The sequence below is a fragment of the Zonotrichia leucophrys genome, chromosome 2 (assembly GCF_028769735.1).
Source record: "Zonotrichia leucophrys gambelii isolate GWCS_2022_RI chromosome 2, RI_Zleu_2.0, whole genome shotgun sequence".
Classification (NCBI taxonomy): Eukaryota; Metazoa; Chordata; class Aves; order Passeriformes; family Passerellidae; genus Zonotrichia; species Zonotrichia leucophrys.
Genome location: NC_088171.1, coordinates 126094894 through 126118352, shown reverse-complemented (window position 1 = coordinate 126118352; position 23459 = coordinate 126094894). Strand labels below are relative to the sequence as shown.

At 37.8% G+C, this 23459-nt stretch overlaps 1 protein-coding gene across 8 annotated transcripts in view; it reads right to left on the bottom strand.

The window, feature by feature from the left end:
* Window positions 1-11301: 11301 nt before the first annotated feature.
* Window positions 11302-23459, bottom strand: part of RALYL (RALY RNA binding protein like) — a 367535-nt gene continuing 355377 nt past the window's right edge. For all 8 annotated transcript variants that reach the window (XM_064706292.1, XM_064706298.1, XM_064706296.1 and 5 more), the window contains one exon: window positions 11302-14402. In XM_064706292.1, coding sequence (XP_064562362.1) covers window positions 14385-14402 — 18 coding nt within the window. In that variant the 3' untranslated portion in view covers window positions 11302-14384. The remainder of the gene's footprint in view (window positions 14403-23459) is intronic.

Below are 23459 nucleotides of genomic sequence, written 5' to 3'. Positions count from 1 at the left end.
TTTTACCATAATGGGAAATATGCAAAATCAAGAAGAATTAAAAAGAGTAAGAGAAAATGAAGGTGTGTATTGAAAATCAAGCAGTTCATAAACAACATTCAGTCCCCAGAAATGCCCTGCAATACCAGAGTCAATACTAAGGGACTTGTGATGATTACATCAGATTATTATTTTTTTTGTTTATTGAATGGAGAAGAGATTGAACTCATTTTAGCAAGTAAATAGGTATCTGAAAGTTTGATTTTTTTTTGAAGAGTAGCCCATTCCTGCCTCAGACCTGATATTTTTCTAAAGGGAGTTAAAAGAATTAGATGCTCATTTGCTCCAATATGTCAGGAATATATTTTGTGGACTTCTCTGAAAATCTGATCTTGAAGCTGGAGGTAAAAGATGTGTATGATTTCCTTCCTTTGAGTGATGCTTTGTTTATGGAAGTATTAGATTTTAGTATACTGAATTACAAATAGCAAGAAAGGAAAGGACATGGGAAGATTCAGGTTTAAAAATTAGGTATATCTCCCTAACTGAATGGCTTGCAGCATCTTATAATCAGAAGTCATTCAAAAGGTCTCAAATGTATTTTTACATATATTTTTATGAATGTTAAAGTTTTGTAAACAGTACTGTGGTAAAACTGCTCTCACATTCAAGTGTGAAAATACAGGCCTATCAACACTAAACAGAAGGGATGTATATGCAAAACAGGTAATTGAAATTTCAAATAAAGAATATGAACACAATTAAAAAAAATTGCTTGGCTGTTAGCTCCCTGGTGGCATCATCTTAATAGTAAGCCCAGGAAAACCTGATAACCTCTGGTCCATGCTGTTTTGCACTTCTAATTACTGAATAGTTGTTTGCATCTGATTCAAGTAACCTACTTGAATTAGGCTTGAAAAGAAATAAAAAGCTCTGGCATAACATCTTCACCTGATGCCAGATCAGAAAAATTCCAAAAGATCTCTTCTGCACTTCTTCCCTTTCCTGGCCTCACATTCCTGCTATGTCTCATCTGTTGTGACTGTGCACTTAAACTGGGAGCAAGCTGGAAGTCTGACCTTGCAAAAACCCCAAAATATGTCATGCTTCTCTTCTCCTAAAGTTAGAAGATTGTTCCCATTAACTCAGTCAGTTAATTCAACACATTCCACAACATCAAATGTGGTGGATGCAAAGCACTGGACAACAATGCTGCTGCCTGGGATCCTCAGTTGGGGAACTTTCTCTCACTTGCAGGTATCAGATTGATCTAGTTTGAGCTTATGGGTTTTATTTTACCCTAAGAAAACCCTAGAGGATTGAAACTTGACACTAACAGTCCTAGCTGAAAGTCTTTTTCCTTCCTGTACTTCTCACCAGGGGATGGTCACCAGATTAAGTCAACTGCCTTAAACAAAGATATGTAGCCTCAGTGTTGTGGTTCAACAGGTTTCTCTCAAGAATAATGTAAGTTAAACTTACATTAGTCTTTAAAAGACTGCCTTTGGACAAAAGCCTTCACTTGTATTGAATTGGTGACCTACAGTTCTCAATCCAACACTAAACAACACAGAGAAGAAATCTAGCTGGAATTTCTCAGGTTCCCTTCTTTTGCCAGGTCTTGTGAATGCAGGGCTTGCCAATGGGCAGATAATTGGGAACAGAGCACAGGTCTGATACATTGCCACTCCTTTAAGGTTTCATCACTAAATAAATGCAACACATGAAGTGATTACCAGGTCCTCTTGAAACTTCTCGGAAAAGTAACTTTTAGTTCAGCGTAAGTACAGTAATTCCACTTAGGATTTAGTGCATTCTTTATACATAAAAATAGGATGAATCACTACAAAACTGAGTGCGAACCTATGCAGTTTCAACCAGAAAACTCTCATTTTCATGCTGATAATAAGAGCTGTATCATATTATTCCTAATCACAGCAGGCCAGAAGCCTCTGGTGTGCCCAGTCTAATAACAACATACAGAACAGCTAGGAATTGTCACTAGATTAATTGTAAGTATAAGCAACCAGACTGCAGTGCTATAGTCTGGGTAACACTCTTTTAGCTAAGCCTGAGCATATGAGGTGCTCTTGTGTCTTTTTGTCTTCCAAAGAAGCAGGAAATGCTGGTGTAGTTTCACCCCCTGAGTTATACAACAGTGTATTTGTATTTCTTGGAAGCATGGGAAGTTCAATGGAGGCTGAAACACAATAGCATTCTCTTGCTTATGCTGGGAGGAAGTCATTAGAAAACAATTTTGCTCAGAAACACTAAAAAGATATAGTTGTAATATGTCTATCTCTCTTTCATGTCTTTTCAAGCTTCAACTTGCTTCTATCAAGTCCTATTATACAGTCTCTGATCATGTTGCACTTCAAGGGTGCAGAGAGAGGTGTTCAGAATCCCCAGGTAAATATTAATGGAATAACCTGTTTCCACATTCCCTTTGTGCTGTCAGTGTTTAGTTTATGCAGTGGAGAAAAAAAAAGCATATGACTTTTTTAAAAGAAGAACTATTGCTGTTCAAATATTCTTGGAGTTTTCATTATCCACAGAATGGCTAATACCTTTCTGAATGCTGTTCCAGCTCTTGGTTTTATGTAACCTATCTCACAAAGAAACGAACAACTTTACAAATATAATTCAGTGAAGGTAGTGCACATACTGCAGTTCTAACCCTCAGTTTTAGACAAGAAGGACTCTGTGAAACTGAGAGCTGAAGAATAGCTTTTAAAGAAATGCAAAGCCTCTGCATTTCTACATTTGTATTTTTGCTTTTTTTACTCAAATCATATAGCTGGATGTGGTTCAGAATCTGTTATATCCTTCTCAAAACTGGTCTCCCTAATGCTGTTTTAGCTGATGGTGGTCTCAAGAGAAACTTTTGCAGTAGATATATGAGTATCTAAGGATGAATATACAGTGAAACTAAAGTTTGATAGGGCAATATGCAAAACAAGAACATTACTGGTCATTAATTACCAATGTGGCACTAATAAAAGAATAGGTAAGTCTTTGGAAAGAAAAAAAGGGCCAGTATCTTACAGAAAACATTGTACCTTTCTCCTACCTGCTTCTTTTCATGCTCTTCCATATGGATGTCCTTGTGATAGCCAGAGAAAGACACAGAGTACTACTTCACAACAGAAAGAATGCACAAGATCTCTATAAATTAAAAAAGAAACTAATTTAATTTCGTGCACAACAAGTTTGTGTGAAACCATAGATATCTCCTTTACATTATTTTGCTGCAATTAAAACCAAAGGACAAAGAAATGTGTCTGTAAGGATGCCACATCTCTCATGGTAGGAATTGCCTTTGAGACTCATCCCTGAAAATGCCTGTGTTGGTCAGGGCTGGGTGCTTTTCAGCACGCAGGGTTTGCAGCTGGGTTGCAGGGCTGCTTTGGTGTAACTACCAAGCAAAGTGTCTCTAACTCTGAACCAGAGGTGAACCTGTAATTGAAAGGGGGAAAAAAAAGAAGTCTACAGCACTTTAATGTTCATTTCACAGTTCATGGTGAGAAATGATTCTTATTTTTCAAGTTCCTACAGTGCTAGGCTGAGAAAATGGCTTTCAGTAGTTTTCTTTTAATTGGGAGCCCAGCAGTACAAAGACGGCCAGGCTGGAGTATGTTCTAAAATCACCTGCTGCAGCTTGCACTGTGGCAATAATTGAGGCCAGGTGTGACTGAGGTATAGTTCATCTAATGGCAATGATAGGTGCCACAGTCTGGTGTTCTTTCATAGGTGATAAAAGGATAATTTAGCGCATGCTACATCTAATTCTTTTTGTTCAGTGGGTAACAAGATCAGGGTTTCAGTTCCAACTTTACTTAACTATTACAGGACTTACCAATAACTTTGATTAATTTTTGCTGCCAACTTACTTTTTATAAGCTTAGTCCAACCTGGTTTCCAGTTTTCCACGAGTTCCTACAAGATATTCTCTGTTATCCAAACAGACATTTGGAAACTGCTGTTGATCAGAATCTGAATTACTCAGCTACAGATTCTGGTTTGAAAATCTATTCAAAACTTTTCTTTACCTACCTTGGCCCATTTTTACTGGCATCTTCCTCAAGTTATCCTATCAAAACATCACAGTAAAAATTGGAAGTCTCATTCAGTGACATAAATATCTCTAAATATTGGAATTGTTCAAAACTTACATCCTTCTCAAAACTGAAGTTTTGAGACTCTGAGTAAGTCCTGAGGAACTGAAACATCCTCCTGAAAGTGGCAGGTATGGTCAGGACTATGTGAGCCTTATTTCTTTGTGGAGAGTCTAAAGGAGGACCTAAAATGGTACTAGACATCTGTGTTTAGCAATCTAAATTGCTTCCTTGATGTGTCTGTTTTGGGATCCTGAGGAAGGGTTCCCAAGGACTTGAGTGTGTGGTATTGCCATTGACTCCAGTAGGACGCGTAATCTCTCAATATTTCTCATCCATGGAAATTATTTCAATTTCAGCCATGGAAATATCTCAATATTTCTACAACCACTGGAAAACATCTTTATAGGTGTCACAGTTAAATCATGCAGTCCTTGGAGCCTCCCCTCAGCTGTTGTCCTGCCCATACTGATTTGGTTTAGGAAGCAAGAAAATGCTCAGTCTGGATCTGGGCTGAATTTCCATAGACTTAATAACTCTGTGTGCCCTGGTCACACAGCTCATGCCCACACTCCTCCTGCATGCACACAGGAACTCTTCCCACCTTAGACTTGGTATGAGTATTTCATGCATGTATTTGGATATTCTAGTTTGGATCCTGCACAAAACCTAGGTTTTCATCCAGTGGCATTTTGGTGACAGGATAGCCTCTCACCCTGCCTTTCAAAAGCTCTAATATCCTTCCTAACGCACATGCTTCTGTATTGTGTTCCTTGGGACAAATACTGGTTCCTTGGCAATGTCTTGCTGGTCTCTCCCTCTGGGTCTTCCCTTTGTTCGTCTTTCTCCAGTGCCCCTCAGTCACTACCATTTGCTATTTCCTTCCCTGAAGCCTGTCATCTTAGGATTCATCTGACAATGGATGTCAGGAATACTTCTCTTCTGTGGGAATGGCTGGGATCAGTGCTTACCCAATCCCGCCCTTCTTGTAGCTCTTTATCCAGCAGCTCATTCCATAGCACAGACAGTTCAGAGATGGAGTAGACAGGACCAGCTCCCCTCACCACCTAAGAGACCTTGAGTCTACAACTACAGACTCCCTGATGCAGGGCTGCAGAATTTTCTGAGATAGCCCTTTCTTGTTCTTTCCAGCTGAAAATGTTCCTCTTGGTGTGAGTTAAGTGCTCAATGGCTATGAATGAATGTTCATCCTGAATGGGATGAGAGGAAGCAAGCTGAGCATGACTTCAGCAACTGCAGGACTCTACTTGGATAAAAGGTTCCTGCTTCAACAAGTCATCATGATGAGAATATTTTAAATATAGACAAGAGATTCTTGTGATGGAGAATATACATAACATGGGTGCTACGTGCTGATTCTGGCACTCTCCTTATGCACCTTCAGCATTTTTTAATGTAGACTTGATGTATGTTACTTTAGAATAACACGGAAACACAGTATCACAGAATTTCTGAGGAAGGAAGGGACCTCTGGAGATCCTTCTGTCCAGCTGTGTTGTGTGGAGCTGAGCCACATCTCCACCAGTAAATGCAGAGAAAGTCTTGGCCCTACTTGGAATTGTGGACAGGCTGAGAAACCTGAGCTGGTAGCACATGTGCTCATGTAAGCTGACAATAAGTTCGGTAGGAGTGTCTATCTGCTGGAGGGCAGGAGGGCTCTACAGAGAGAATTTTACAGACTGGATCAATGTTCTGAGGACAACTACATGACATCTGATAAGGCAAAGTGCCAGCTCCTGTTCTTGGGCTACAAAAACTCCCTGCGCTGATACAGGGAGGGGGAAGAGTAGCTGGAAAGCTGCTCAGCAGAAAGGGAGATGGGAGTGCTGGTCAAAGCAGCTGAACACAAGCCAGCATGTACCCAGGTGGCCAAGAAGGCCAATGGCATCCTGGCCTGTGTCAAAAATCGTGGCCAGCAGGACTAGGGAAGTGATTGTCCTGCTGCCCTTGGCACTGGTGAGACCACATCTCAAGTGCTATGTCCAGTTCTGGGCCCCTCACTTCCAAAAAGGCACTGAAGTGCTGGAGCATGCCCAGAGAAGGACGATGGAGTTGGTGAAGTGTCCTGTAAGGAGTAAATGAGATGACTGGGGTTGTTTAGTATGAAGAAGAGGAGACAGGGTGGCACCTCATTGCTCTCTACAATCACATGAAAGGAGATTGTAGTGAGGGAGATGTTGGTCTGTTCTGCTGTATCAAAAGAGGAAAGGACTTAAAGTGCACCAGGGGAGGTTCAGATTAGATATTAGGAAGAAAAAAAATCACTGGAAGAGTGGTCAGGCATTGCAATAAGTTGCCCAGGGAGGTAGTGGGGCCTTATCTCTGAAAGTGTTTAGGAGGCATCTGGATGTGGTACCTGGGGATACACATGTGATTATGATGGTGCTGTGCTGACACTGGACAGGTGATATTTCCAACCTTGTTGATTCTGTGATTTTATAGGCTTCAGTTTTAGATTCAGATCTTTACTAGCTTGTGTATCTCCCTCATACTCTCTGTGTAAATGTTATTCTGGGTAAATGTGCTTAATCTGTTAGCCAGGTGCTTTGGAGATTTTTATGTATTAAAGCATACAGTGTTGCCTAAATTAAAAGAGAAAATGTACTAATATGAATAGTTCAGTAATTTTTCTATTTTTTAAACCAAAGATATCTGCAAAAATATGGAAGTAGAAATATGTTTTTCTGAGAGGCAACATGCTACAGCAGCATGATCTTTGCTCAATTGTAGTGATTCATGGTAAGTAAAGCGTATACTTTTCAATCCCAAATGTGAGCATAACTTTCTCAGCATCCCTGCAAACCAGTCCTCAATGGGGATGCATTCTTAATTTTATGAATTTCTGTATTTGCTGCTGAATGCTTTTCTAAATTTTCACCCTCATTGCTATGGAGACCACTAAAATCTGATTATCATTGCTGAAGGCACCATCTTAGCTTGAAGAGATTGAATAATTTTGCTTTTGCACAATATTTGCTCCAAAACCTGGTTAACACGGTCAACTTAGAGCCACCCCTACTGGGGAATTTGCTGGAAAGGAAAATGTGATTTGAGATTTAAACTGCATTACTCTGCTGATTATTCACAGCAGTGAAAATTTATACCCAGCTTGATGTGAAATATTTAGTTTAAGAATTTTGCCCATAATTAAACACAAAGATATGATGAACTGTAACATCAGTGTCTTTCAATGTGTAATGATTTTACTAGGCCAGGGTCTTTACATAGTTTTACTAGGCCAGGGTCCTCTGAGCTTCTTGCTGTTACCAATAGAGAATATGAGAAGTCTGTGAGAGCTAAATGACCTCTCCATGTCCTACATCCCTTCTCTGTAGCTAAGAAATAATTCAAACTTCTTTTTCTGTGACTACTTGAGGTTTGATGATGAAATACAGTCTCTACAACCATATTTAAAGAGGAGCTCACAAACTCTCTGAGAGTTTTAGTCCTCCAAGCTCAATCTCTTGCAACTTCAGCCCTCAAGGCACTAGCCCTGAACATGGAGATGGGACGGGCTCCATTTTCAGGCCCATGGGTTGTGTGTGTGTAGGTGCTCACATACACATTTTGTCATGATCTTCATTCCTGGGAGGAGACTAAGAGCTTGCTTGGTCGTTCCTATGCAAGCTGTTACAGCTCCAGAGCTCAGTCCCAGGGGACTGGGTGCTAGAAGCAGCTCGCTCTCAGCCAAGGCGCGGGTCAGCCCCTAGCAAGCAGGAGATATTCAGCTCTTAGTGATTAGGCAGCTCTTGTGATTCAGCTTTGCTTGCTAGGTAGCTTTTCCCTTGCCTAAGGCTCCAGCAGACGGTAGAGAGAGGAGAAGCAGAAGACACTGGCTGATCCACGAGTATGGCTTTATTGTAGGGTCCGTGAAGGTTCAGCTCTTCTTCTTCCGAGTTATTAGGGGTACAGTATGTACTTTATACCCTTGGCCTGGATCCAATCCTGACCAATGGCAAAGGTGTTAGAGTGACCATAAGTGACAATGTAGGGTTTAACACAATATTGCCTTACATGGCTATAGGGATAAGGTACAAGGCGGATGTCCCTGGAGACAGGAAACTTTTTTGCGCTGTGTCAGCATTATATTCTCCAAGGGGCCCTGGCTAAACCTGAGGGTTACTAGAGGAGACCATTTAACTGCTTTTGTCCTCTCTGAAAAATCTCATAGTTTAACATATGAGACCACATAAGGGAGGGTTAAGATGTTGGGAAGAGTTTAAACTTGTCCCCTGTAAAGACATCTTTGAAAAGTGCTATCTGCTGCTGGAAATCTGACATCTGCTTGGATTATTCACTCCCTTGAGTAAGCAGGAGCAGCAGGTGTTCTCTTTGTAGCTCTGCACTGAATGGAATTTCACAGAGCTTCTCTTGAACCTCAAGTTTACATCTGATGGCAAATTCACCGATGTAATTTGTCTACATGGATGCCCATATACAATTCCATGGATACTGATTTTAGTTATTTTTCTTGTTGCTGTTATTGTCTGCTTCCATCACGTTATCTTGTGACATCACTTGAATCATCCAAGTTCTGTGTAGAACAAATTGACCAAAATGAGACCCATAAAAACTGGTAGCACTCCTGGATTACTGTTTCCCCACCTTGTTAGTTTACCAAAAAAATAACTCAGAATTTACAATTTACTTACAAATGATCCTCGTGTAATTGCAGAAGAATCCAAATTTCAAAGGTCACTCATCCTTGAAATCAGTACAATTGATTTTTTTATATCTTGCTGTCAAAAAATATATTTATGTTTCTGAGACAGGACCTGATAAACTTTCTCTCTGAAGCACTATTAAATAATAGTGCTCAATGAATAGATTTGCAAAACACAATTTCATACACTGGTACTTTGATTACAGGTAATGCAGCATGTCATCACAAACATGGTGAAACTCCTGACATGGATCACTGAAAGCTGTCTTGTATAGAACTAAGAAATATTTTGATGTTGATTTGCTTGAGATCACACATTACATAAAAATGTGTCCTCTTTTAAATGGAGAGTGCTGATGGAGACCAGAATCCAAAACTCTGTCAGGTTGAAAAAAAAAGGAAAGAAAAAAAAAATCTAGATATTAGGAAGAAGTTCTTTAATGTGAGGGTGGTGAGACAGTGGGACAGCCTTCACAGAGAATTTGTGGATGTCTCATCCCTGAAAGTGTTCAAGGTCAGCTTGGATGGTCTTATGAAAAGTCTGCCCAGGGCAGGGGGCTTGGAACTGGGTGATCATTAAAGTCCCTTCCAACCAAAATGATTCCATGTTTCTATGATCTGTAGCTTTTCTATCAATGGAAGCATAGATTTACAATTAATGTGACTACTCAGGTAAACAGAAATTTATGAAATCCCTCCCTTGCCTTGTGGATTAAACACCAAGGCCAAAATTCTGAAGAAGGGGTAAATGTTTAGTGTGATTGACTACTTATTGCTAAGTGTTGAATTCTCACTAAATTTGACCTAAATCACATGCAAATTTTGAGGCTTACCCCTTGAAAGAATCATCAAATCATGGCATGCTGTCAGATGTGAAAATAAATAAGTGTATAGGGGAGATTTCTTCAAATATAAAATGAGTGCAAGCGCAAAACAACCCCTCAGTTATTCTGAGGTAAAATCCTTTTAATGCTCATTCAGATCTCAGCGCCAGATTTAAGCTGCAGTCTTGCCATGCTGTCAATCCTCTGTTCCTCCACCATGTTCCACTGTGGTCCTGCTGCAGCACCAACATTATCAGCAGCAATATAATTTCTTCTTTCTTTAAATAATTTGCTAAATACTTCTGTAACTACTCATAGAATGAACACTGACCACAGTTTTTGTTTAAGAGTCCAGTTGGAATAGACACTGAAGGTACTCATTTAATGGCTGTCCACAGGGATAAGTTTCTTTTTTTACACAACTTTAGTTGTCTGTAGTTCTAGTAATTATCTAAAGCACAGAGCAATGAAAGGATATGTTTTCCACATATGCATAGCTACATACCATAGATATATTCACATATAGTAATACACCAGTAGAGTGGTTATGCAAATTTTTTTCTCCATTACCTTAGGCTGCTAAGTCATGTAGCCAGGACAGTATCAGAAAGATTTAAATGTAACCTTTAGAAACATTTTTGTTTGGTTAGTGGGATTTATATGGGATGGATGCTCTGCAAACTAGTTTTTGTTAAAATAAAGTGTGATACTTGCAGATTAATTCTGTTTGCACAAATGTAAAACAAAAATCTTTCTTTGAGGGGTTAATCAGGAAAAAGTACTTATTATAGCAGCCACAAAACTTCAAGCAATTTTTGTTTCAAATGGGTTATTATTCCACCACCCAAAACCCAGCAACTATGTATTCCCTGTAGCACTCAGTATTTTTTCTAAGCAGTCTCTCAGAGGACTTTCTTACCAGTTTTCCAGAGCTGATTCCTGTAAGGGCATGGATTGTAAACACAGGGCTCTAACTGCTGTACACAAGTGCCTTTATTTTCTCTTTCTCTTTCATTCTCGTGGCCAGAACATTTCATGGGTGAGAAATGCTCAGAGCTACTAACTTGTCAAGTTGTGCTGGTTTTACCTTGTATTTCAAAACAGTCTTGCTTCCCAACAATACCAATATAATTTAAAATCATTCTCATAGACTTTGTGGACCAATTTTCTTTAGCTCGCCTGCAAGCAACCCCTTGTGAACGGAATACGGAACTATGAATGCAAAATGAATTCAGACACTGAGCAGAAAATGATAACTATTTTTTGCATGGTTTTCATAAATTATGTTCACACTGCTTTTGTGATATGTGAAACACAGAAGCTTCCAAGATTAAGAAAAAGCATTTCTTAAATTCAATGAAGTATCTCCACTGTGCCTCTCTCTTTCTCACTCCACTGAAGAAGTCCCTCTTTTCAGGAAGTCCGTCACATTTCTTGTCAGTCATTTTTCAATACAGTATGGATCTTAAATTTATCAAACTATTAAAATGATAGCAGTTTAACATTTTTATACATTTTACAAAAGTTTAGTACTTAATATTATGAATGCCTCCTTCTGTTTGATCTGCTTTGAAAGTTTGTGAAGGATGGTTGTACTACCATTTAATGCAATTTTCCATGAGAGAAATACATTTTTCCTGGAAAGTGTTGTAGAGTCACATTTTTGAGAAAAAATTGCAAAACTGAATTAGTGCATAAATCAGAGAAAATATTTATTTACAGACATGTAAAAATTATGTTACAACATTTTAAAGAAAACTGTAATGAACCATCAATCTGCTCTAATGGGCAAACTCTTAATGTTTCAAATCTAAATTGCAGTGGCACCAATTAAAAATAGGACTGCTAACAAGATTATAGTTATCTACATATTTTAAGTACAGTGATTTTTCAGAACTAAAAATAGACCTACAGAGAAAACTAATAGGAACTGCAACAATATGTAGTACAAGGGTTTACAAAAGTAAAAATATTTTTTCTTGATCCAAACTTTAAAGCTTTTTAGTAAACATTTTCCATTCATGCAGCTGCCCATGTTTGAAACAAACATCTGAAATACACAGAGCATATATATCTGTGTAGAAAATGAAGTGGTTTGATTCAGGACTGTCTGTAAAGGATTTTATGACTGTTGACGGTCCAAACTGATTGACAAGATCTTTTATGTTTCTTATTCCTCTGTATTGCAAGGGATGAGCAATGTTGAAAAATCCCACAATTGACAAAACTTATGTCAAACAAGTAACAGGTGATGGCAAACAACACCGAGCATACTGCAAACATGGACAGCAGAGAACAAGTAAGCTCTGTTGAAGCCACCAGCATCCTCTTGAGTGATTTTAAGCAAACATGCCATTGAGAAACCTTGCTAGTAATAGGCTGCATGGGGTAACAATCTTCTGGCTTGCAAATGAAATAGTGCCTCAGGGTGTCATCAGAGATGACTTTCATGTTCAAAATATATTCAGGACCTAAGCTGTGGTGTGAAACAGTGTCAACATTATGATTGTGCAATCATTTCTGTGAGTTTATACTGTAAGAGTAATGACTATAAAGAATGTGTGAAAATCTCAGAGTGCTTTCTGTGCTCATTTGGAATGGAGGTGGTGAAGAGACAATATACCTAGATGTTTCTCATATCTAGTTTATTAACACCAATATCAGAACTGATCTCCTTGGATGATTTTCTGCGTCTTTTAAGTCAGCCAACAGTTTATGTGATTTAAATGCCTCTTGAGCTGCTGAAGTTCGGAGTTCCTTATTTTTTAACTATCAGCTGAAGGCAGAAATCCCAAAATGGCAATTCTGTTTGCATTTTTACAGTTAAAAATGTTCATAACCCATATTAAGAGATAGAAAATTGAGAAGTATTTCACCCTCTGATTTGACCTAACATTTCACTTACAAGGAGCATTATTTTTTCCTGCACTTTTCTTGGAGAGTCAGCCCTGATAAACTCTGAAGCTGCAGTTCTTTATGCTCAGGTGTAACTATTTATACTAGTCTTTCCTTTTTAAGGAGCTGGGTAACACTCAGCACTTATGTAAACCATGTAACTCCACATACAATAGACAAAAGCTAAATTTAAGGTACACAAACCTTAACTGAGAGTGCAATGTCACATAGCTACCTAGTGAAAAAAATTCTCACCCAGTAATAGACAATTAAAATGTATGCTTTGCTTCCAAATTTTTGAAAAATATCAGTCCTTCTTTGTTGATGATCCCCATGCCAGAAACTTGACCAGAGACCTTGAGCTCCCACCAGCTTACATCCACACTACTTGAGGTGAACCTGGCATCTCAGAAACTGCTTTTTAAAACAGAACTTTAAAGTTAGATCTTTTTAAAAGTCTCTCTGGTACCTTTTGTTTTCTCTTGTTTTCAGCCTACAAAGAATGTTTGAAAGGGCAAGGCAAGAGTTCATTTTTGTAGTGCTGGATGATCTGAAATAGCAAGTACCCCAGTCATGGAGCTCAGTGATCAGGGCTTAACACTGCAGACTGGGTCTGTGCTCCATTTGACTCCATGTGTAAGATACTTCCTAAATTAATGTCTCTCCCTCTTGGGAGACTGTAGCTAATAAATAATTTATTTACCCTGCAATCACTTTAAAGACGTCTCTTTCTGTATGAGTACCATTCACATAAAGATGTGGATGAATAAATACATATTCCTTGTTTCATGTCATCTGCAATGTTAAAGAGGTCTGACTTTGGGATGGTGAACAAGTTGGTACTTTTCTAGGGGAAGAAGTCCTTGTGCCCATATGCTTTTTTTACCTTTAATGTCTCAGTAACACAAGAGAAATAATGCATCCATTCTGTTTTGAAGGGAAATATGATTTATTATAAAATTCTATACTGGGATTCTCCCCACATCTGTAATAATTAATTATTCCAACTTCAGGCTTTTAGGAGGGCCTTAGGATTTTGTGGTTGGAAAGACTACTGCCAGAAAAGAACCCAAAAAGTAATAAGTAGACTAACTCAGGCTGTCAGATATTGGCAGGCTATAAGTAATTTTTCTGGCTAGACAGGAGGCTGACTGACTTTCCATATGGTAGCAACAAACTGCCTTTAAAGATTTGTAAGAACAGCTGTAACAACTATCTGATGAATGGTATCACAGAGAGGGCTTATCTGAAGAAGAGGATTTACAGGAGGATGCAATTTACAGTTTATCAAGAATTGCTCTCTTATTTTGACATTTTCACTTTTTAGAAGCTATTCTATTACCAAATGTAATTATTTCCAATGACAAATAAATTGAATAAAATAATGGGAAATACCATACAATGTATTTAATTGTGGCACTGATCAAAATGGTCTTGTTTGAACTAAGCAGTAAGCAAAGAAGTGCAATATCACCTGACTCTAAATATGGTAAAACAGTAAACGTGCTAATCATAAAAATAGCTTTTAGAAATATACATTTGTATACAGTGTTTTCCACACCTGTTAAATACGTCCTTCATATTATTATGATACAGTACATTGGCCTTTAAGACATCAAAATTAAAAAAATAATACCAATAATTAGCCAGAGAAAACCACATTTACAATCTAAACCATAAAAATCTGACAATTGTACAGCTTAGAACATATAAGAAATGGAGTTTCTAATATTTGAACAATAATGTCCATTTTAATAAGTAAATTGAGTTTCATACAAATTGAGTCAAAGGTGTTGTCAGCCAGTAAGAAACTGCAGTTCACAATTTTCTGTGGGGAAGTCAGAGTTTCTCTTCTCAGCCTTCAGGGGGTTCACACATAACATTTCATCACTTGATCTGTAGAAACTGAGAACGAAATGTTTGCTTTAGTACGAAAGCATAGAATTTCTTCCAAGAGAACCTCAAAAAGAAACCAAGACAGCTGGGAAAAGAGCCAAGAGGACTATGACTTGACTTTTTTCACAAATCAAGCAAATATCAATGTCTATAATGCTTTCCCACCTTAAACCATCAAAGGTTAAAAGAAGAATAGTGCTCCTGCAGCAGTGGGCAGTCAGGACTGTGCAACAGTCTTGAGTTGACTGTATGGCCCAAAATAATAACAGCAAATCAAACTAGAGCTATTGAAGCTGAAGTATAGCTCCCCTCAATAATGCTATGCAAACAACTCCTGAATAATTTCTATTTTAGCAGCAGGAAATAGAATAATGTATCTTGGCGGCTTTGCAATGAAGTGCTTTATTTGCATAATAGCATTCAATCTAAATAAATTGCATGTAGAATTCTTTGCTTCAGTCCCATCATGCTATTTATATAGCTTACTCCATTTCCATTGGCTGTGTGCTTTCAGCAATGCCTACGGTTACCAGATTGATGGATTTTTCCTCAGTAGTTTCCCTTTTACTTTGCCTATTTTGCTATTGTTTTTGTGTACCTGCCATAGGATATAACTAAATATCCTTTGGGATCTTTTGTTGCTTTATCAGCCACATCGTGAAAATGCAAAAGTCCAGTGTAGCCAACACTTTTAAGGTCTGTTCTTCCAGAAGAGGCTGGAGGCAGGTTGCATCTAAATATCTGAGTCCTGCTATGTGACCCATTAGTGCTAGCAGCTCCAAGTAGGCATTGAGTGATGCTGCAGGGAAGCATAATGCACACCAATAATGCACACCAATAATGCACACCAGCTCCACCTACCCACTGGGAAACTGACAACACTTTCCTAATTGCATCTGTTTGGAAAACTGACAGTAGAGAATGTTAGCAGAAGTAGATGGTTTCTTTTTTTTTTGAAGCGAAATTTTCAACCCAAGTTTAAAAAAAAATGTTGACAGGAAAAATATTTTCAGCCAATCTTTTCTGCACTCTTTTTTTTTTTTTTTTTGGGGGGGGGGTGGAGTGTATCTTGTTTTGTAACTGAAAAAGGAAACAGCTGATGAAACCTGGTGCACTTCTGATCAAAGGCTGAAAAGCTCCCAGATGTTCTTTTCAGCCAATTAAAATTAAAATGTTAAAATGTTAAAATTTCCATTTACTGGAAACCTGGTTTTCCAGAAACATCCAAGTCACTGCAGGACTGGGCTCCTGACCTTTGAAGAAGTCAGGCATCAGATTTCCCCTTCACTGCAAAGAGAACACCAGATCTGTGCTTGTGGTCTTCACAGGTAACCAGGATTAGGGAGACAAGTTCATGTGAGAGATCTCAGAATTTTCTTCTTTAAGTTAAATCATCCAGAAACTATTATTCTCTATTTGCACAGAGCATCTCTCATGTTTTAGGTCTGATCCCTAGAGAGACTAGCTATAATAAAGACCTTTAAATTCTTCCCTTAAGTGTGAGAGGGGCTTAATGGTTTTTAACTAGCTATTCATCTTAGAAGGAGTAAAAAAAAAAAAAAAAATCTCACTCTACATCCTATTAGCTCCAAAGAGAGTTACTCTTTTCTAGTCTTTTTTTCAACTATGCTTTGCTATTCCATTATGCCATTATAAGAAGCAACAATTATGAAAGCAATAAGAGGCAGATTTTCAAGTTATTTATCAAAGCTTTTTTCCCTTGCCATAAACCTTTCAGGCCTTTACCTGTCACAGCACTAAAGAGCTTCATTAGGTTGCTATTGTGAAACATTAATGTTGCTAACCATCTGGACCCAAGTCACCAATGCTGCTTTGCTGTTGGTTGGAAACAGTGATAAAAATTTAGCAACTCCACCACTGCAAAATATTCCTGTGCTCTTCCTTCAGTACATGGTTTTACTATTTCCCTCTCACTAGAAATAATGGTAAAGTCTGAGAGGAAACATTAAAATCTGAAAGAGCCGAACTTTTATTTTCCCTGTAATGACAGGAATCCAGGGCTATGATTAATACAGAGTAATTCAATGCTAATTTCATCCCATTTCTTTCTTCTGAATAGTGTGCCATTTATCATCTGCCTTTTTGGCAGTGCTGATGATATTAAAAAACTCTCATGATGACTAGTGGGCTTTTTAAAATTTTTTTCATTTCTTTCCCTTATATATAAAAACATCTCCTGACACAACAAGGATGAACTGAATTACATTTAAGCTAGTAATAAGGCTTTCATTTGATGTAGTTCTAACAGAAAACCACTTTAGAAAGTGTGATTTGAACATAATGCATTTTAAGAATTGAATAACTCAACTGAGCATGTAGACTTGGCATCCATAGACAATATCAAAGAAATTCTATATACTGTCCTAATTGCTATCATAATCTCTGAAAGAAAGATGGAGAGAGTTTATGGAATATTTATTGGTTCATTTTCCATCTGAAATTATTTCTGCTGCTTTTTTCCCTATCTGGATTGCTTTTTGAGCATGAGGTATTGGAAACACTCTTCCTAGGCATAACACTGTATTTCAGTCTTCCATAAATGCTATTGCTACTGTTGTTATAGTTCTAGTATAATCCTTCTGGCATTTTTGCCAAATTCAAATTCTACTAGATTAACTTAATTTTAACTATACACATTGTATATAACATGGGAAAGCCAAAATTAAATTGTTTCCTTCTCACAGGGTTTATGGGAAGAGCATTCTGGGTAAATGTACAGGAATGAATCTTACTGTATGAGAGGGTAAATTCAGCATATGTTTTTGGGAGGGAGCATTAGGAATGTGCTATGACTAAATGACACAAAAGATGTACATGATTAACATCTTACCTTGTTAAGAAAATGCTTAAAGAAAAGTCCCACAGAATATAGTTGTTACAGACTTCACCGTATGGCTTACCCCACAATAAGAAATAAGAGCATCCAAAATACAGACAGATGAAAGACATTCATCTGAAAAAATGCATCTGTTTTTAAAGAGTCCTTTGCTCTGGATGGCTTTTATGATCAAATCAATCTTAGAAACTCTCAGAAAACGCAGCTACAAAGAGGATGGATAGGTGATGGTTGATGTATACATGTGAACTTGCAACCCAAAGCCTCAAGTGTCCTTCCTCTTACTCTCCTGTCTCTTTTTCCTTGCCAGACAAACCCATTCTCAGGACGGGAATTCTCATTTTAATAACTATAATGGAGGCATCTGAAGCTACTGCTGACCACTGCTTGGTAAAATTGCACATGTATCTCTTGCAGGCTCCTCTTAAGTAGGAGACTTGATGCTTGACAACTTTCTAGGTTTCTGCTGGTGTCTGACTATGCTTTGACAGAAGGTTATGTGACTGCCATACATCACTTTCTGCAAAACAATGGCAAGCTCCATTAAAATGCAGCAGGTACACTCTCCTTTCACTCCCAATGCTGGCCCTCATTCTTGTGCTACCTCAAACTGCAATTGTAGCACAACTGCTTTCATTACATCTCATGTTCATTCCTAATACTGTTATCTGTGCAACTGAGAGTTCTGAATCCACGTCTACAGATGCTGCTCTTTTGTCCTCGAGGATAGCATACTCTGTTTCATCTTTAACAATTTATTTTCATTATGAAATGCACTTTCTGGACAGCCAAAGAGATGAAAAATGGAATCTGCCTGCAGAGCAGGCTTTAAAAAAAAAGGCAGAACAAACACAAAAAATAGCCAAAACTTAGTTAGCCATTATTGATCTAGATATTTATGTAAAATGAGGAAAATCATAATGCAGTACAGAAAGTAGTAAAGCAATTTGCCATTCTGTTTATTAGCTATGTCTAACTCAAGGCAATATCCTCCTTTTCTCTTAAGCAGGCATTCAGAATGAGTAAAAAACACTGTAATTTATATTTGTAAGGTACCATGGGGACATGCACATTTGTTGGCTTTTACACAGCATTCTTCATCATCAGTGGGAAGCCATGAAGAACAAGCAGAGCTTACCAAGGAACACTGAATTTGTATTAGCTATCACATTGACTTCACAGCTGTGTTCATTTGAGGTACACCTTGCACTTTGTCCCTTGATTTAAAGCATAAAATCTCTAACTCAGTAACAGTCATAGAAGTGGTTTAGTTTAATGCCCCCATATGAAATGTAAATGCTCAGTTCAGTATGTGTGAGCAGGGGAACATGAATGTGTATCACACTTTTGCTGCTTTCAGTTGGAACCCTTGCAAAACATGAAAAACAAAATGATGGCAGTGATGCAAAATTTTTTGTAATGAACTAGTGATAGAATATTCTCTGCATTTAATAAATAGAGTGATTGTACAGTTTGATAAATATTAATAAAAGATAAATAAAAGAATGACTTGCACCTTCTTTAAACCCTTCTTCACTTGATGAAACCTAATCATTATGTTTTTGACTCTGCCAATCATACTTTAATTGCTAAAAACATTACAGAATTGTTTTTCTGTTCAGTGAACAGCTTAATTGCTTTGAAGTGCTAGTATTTATGTGAGTACTTGTGAGAATGATTGTTTTAGTCATCAGTGAAAACAAACTTCTATCTTCTCTGTATTAAAATGCTCTGTTTCACTTGTTTGTCCAATAAAAATCAGCAGGAATAATAAGATAGCCCTATCAGATACTGATTTCTCCCCTAGACCATCATATCTTTTCTTTCTCAGAGTCCAGGCAGAATTGTGACAAATGCTTTTGATTGTAGTGGTGGAGACAGGATCCAATATTTGGAGAGTGCTAGTGAGGACACACTGCAGCTGAGATGATGGTCAGGTGTGAGACTGAAGGAATGACTTTGGGAATAGAGTCAGCATGGTCATTAGAGAGCTTGAGTGGGGCCATGAAGGAAAGAAGTGGATCTTCCCACTTTTTTTAGGCTGTGTGTTTTTCTCCTGCTAGACTGCTTTTGCAGCAAAATCTTCCTGTGCAACGTCCTTTATAGCAATAGGAAAAGACTTAGGGACTAGTAGCACAGTTTCTGGTGACAGTGGGAGGGATCTGAAGCTGGAAGCATGGAGTCTTCTGCAGAGTGTGGCGTGGGCCAGGATCTCCAAGCAGATGTGGAAGAGGTTGGATGGTGGGGAGGTGGTGCTTTAGCAGACCTCACTGCCCTGAAGTCTTTACCAGAATTTTACCAGATCATTACCAGAATCTTTACCACATTGCTACACCATGGTGAAACTGTTCCCACCAAACCCCCATTCCTGCTCTCTCTTGGCTGATAAAGCCAATCCAAATACAGTAATGAATCACTCCCTTATGCTGTCCACAGAGTTCCCTCAGCCCATACCTATGTGCCTTGAGGGACACTCAACACCTTATTGGGATCTAGTGCCAAATAAACTAGAGAAAAAAATGTTACGCCTTTGTTTATCCCTGCATATGAGTGGCTATTCATAGCAAATTCCCAGAGCTGTGGCTCTCATTGGAGATCCCTGGGTGTTTCTGTTTCTTGGGACAATGCCTGCTCCATGAGGAGCAAGCCCAACTGAGTCCTATCATGGTTCATGATAAGTACTCTACTTTATCATCTGAATGCTACAGAGAACATGCTTTTAAGTTACAGGGTGGTGTAAAAAAAGCTGTAGACTAAAATTCCTACTGAATTAATCTCTGCTTAATGTGAGGAGTAGGAATTCTCTAGTGTGAGATTAGGTGGTCCAATTAGTATTAATGGTCATGGCAAAAGTTCCTGTCCTACTAATGTCAAGGGTGCAGTTTTGAACACACAGTTTAATGCATAAAGGAACTACTAAAACTTGTACCCTGAGGCAGTTTAAAATGTCTACATTTTAGAAATGTGTTTTTAAAATAAAGTAGGAGCTTACAAGAAGAATTGCCTTAAAGTAATTATTCAGAAAGCCCCTAATAAACTTTCTCACTATTTCCAAATTAGAGTTTAGATAAGTATCAAAAAACAAAGGCCATCCATTCCAGACAAAATAATTGTAGGCAATGACAGGAATAAATCTCAATGTGTTGAGATGAGGAGTGTTCTGGCTAATCAATTGGAGATTTTTCAGGTACTTGGAGGCAGAAGTTTTACTCAATTGAGCAACCAAGGCATAAAAAAAATAGAAAAGAAATGGGAAGGAGGGAGTGCTGGAGGAAGATGTTGGAAGCATATAACATGAGACAGAGATACTGGCAAAGCCCAGAGTAAACCATAGGAAGTAGGAGTGGAATGAGACAAACAATGCAAAATTAATATTTAAATGGTGGCAGAATAATGAATTAAGACAGTCAATTGAATATACAGGATGTAGAGTTATATGCTTAAAACTGTCATCGGTGAAGGTCTTGCTGTGGCAGTGTGATGCAGGTGGAAATGGCAATAAAAGATGGTCCTATTTAAAACAATTTTTTAATTTTTATTTTCCTGCCTAATGCCTATTTGAATGCATAGTGCACAGTAATGCATAAAATGTTGGTTTTCTGAGGATTTCAAGAGACGTTAATTAAAAAAAAAGTTAGCATAATGTTGGACTTGGGGTCAAATTGTGGTCTGCAAATGGTGCAGAATCTCATAATAGCTGGGAAAGGATTATTATAACCCTGCAAAGAGGAAGCAGAGAAGAATTTAGCCTTTTCATTCTCTATTTATTTGGTCTGGAAAACACTTTGCTTCTTTTGAAAGACTACAGAACTGTAGTGTAATTTTAGATATCAATAGCAACAACAATTTGGAAACTTCAGACACACATAGCAGCGTGACAAGCTGGATAAGTTGGTATTTGATTAACTTCCAAATCTTTATTTTGGCAGACTGAGCTTGTCTTATTCTCACTGATTGCTTTTTTTTTTTTTGTTGAAATGGCAATTACAGTTCTATCACCTTCTAAATAACTTCCCTTTTCTGAGGTGTGTAAATGCCTATGTATGGATAAATTCAATCTGCCTTTCATGTTTTGATATTAATCATGCAGAAAATCTTCTTAGTACACATTTATATTTACTAAAAAAATGGAGACCTTTTGGAGAAATTGAGTCACTAGCTGTAGTGGCTCTGCAATTTGTAATGAAAAAAGAATTTACAATTTTGCCTTTTAGTATGGAAAAATAACAATCTTTTGGCTTTTCAATGTCTGCACCTCTTTACTTGAGTGAAGGATTTCAACAGAAAAATGTTTCCTTTGAGAGTTTTCCATTCAGCATTTTTGATGCTCAAGGTTACTGATAAAGCCTGTGAAATGAGTGCTTTTTAGGGGAATTAAAACTATTTATTTTCAAAGACTGAAACACCAGGGAAAATGTGTCATGCATGACAATTGCTCAATTTCAGTTAAATCTTAGAATTTGATGATTAAGCTGATAGACTCAAATCCATAGCACAGACCCAATGGCTGTCTTGAGCTTTTCCAGAGCATTTCTGTGTCCCAGTGAATGCCTAGAAAACATCAGTGTCCCCCTTCTCATCAATCACTTTCCCAACAGACCTCATACTGCTGATTTGGTGTCTATACTAGGTTACTGCTCTGATGCTTATTTCCCCTGTGCACAGATGGGGATGGTTGGTTGTAAGTGATGGGTGAGCAAAACCCAGTGCAGCACCTTCAGCAAGTCACCCAGATTTTACCAGAATCAGCCAACGTGCAGGGAAGTGAAAGAAGGGCTGCTACACCAGAATTAGTTAAAATTACACTGGCAAAAATATTCATGGGTGGAAACTAAAATCAATCTTCTTATTTAAAGTGTTGAGTTACTTCAATTAATTTCTGATCTTTCTTTTTCAGCCATAAGGTACAGCAAAAAACCTGTGATATTTTTTAGAAGTCATCATCGTCCTCACCTGTAAAGGAATCCAGGTTTGCTTCTAAGAGGTGGATGTTTGGCTGTCCTTGTTTCTGCACTTCACTCAGAGGTTGACTCTATGCTCATAAATTTTGGGCCAGCAAAATCTGTGGAGCTAATTTGGATCTACTTAGACTAAATAAAAATAATGAGGCTACTAATACTGAATATTAAGGTCAACTACATTATATCAGAGAAGAGTTCATCTTATTTAGGCAAATATTTTGTTTACATGTCTAAGAGAATTTTTGGCCTGATCTGACAGCATTGTTTACCTCTGATTAAATTCACTGAGTGGTGTGTGATTTTGTTTTGTTTTTAAGTTGGAGGCAAAACAGATGTTTTTGATGGAGCCTGAGCCATGAAAATTAAATATTTGCTGTCTCAAAATTATCAAGCACCATGACTATTTTATTAAATGATGACTGAGACTTCAGGCAGGTCAAGACAGATGGCACGGTGCAATGAAAAAAGTAAGAGATTCATTGAAGAATATATAGCCTGTTCAACAGATATTTTTCTTTATTGGAAATAATTTAATTTTTGTAAGTTTAAATAGTTGGGAATGCTCCTTTCTTACATGTCAAAGAAGGGCACCTGTTGGTCTGACCTCAGAAAGAGGTGATAATTCTACCTGCACATTCAATCTTCTGAGACACATTGCCTACCACATGGGGTCAGTGTCAAAGCTGAGAACAGGACACAAAATTCCTGATCCTACATACTTTCCTTAAAAATGAGATAAATATAAGAGAAACCCATTGTTTTTAAGCTCTTTTTCATCAAATCCGTAGGATTCTAATGTCAGTAAATTAAGTATATTATTATCAATATTATTTATAACAAGGTTTTAAAAGTTTCATGATTTTAAGTTTTGAGGATTTTTAAACTGAGAACTAAATGATCTAGAGCAGATTCAGAGGAATAGATCTGAATGCAATAAAATTAGTTTGCTTATTTGTTTTACCAAAGTGCAATTACAGACAGGAAAATCTAGTAGAAAGAGACACAAAATGCATTATAACATTGCCTGCATTTTCTGCAGGTTCCCATGTGATATGTACTGGATCGGATTTAAATAATGATGAGAAAAACATTATGTAGTCAGTCATAAACCAGTTAAAACACTGAACACCACTTAGGAAATCTTCCTCTGATAAATTGACTGCCAGGAAAAATGGGGAGGAGGGGCAAAGGCAAGGTCCTTCCAATGACTCATGTAACACTGGGTGAACAGCAAACACCTCTACTGTG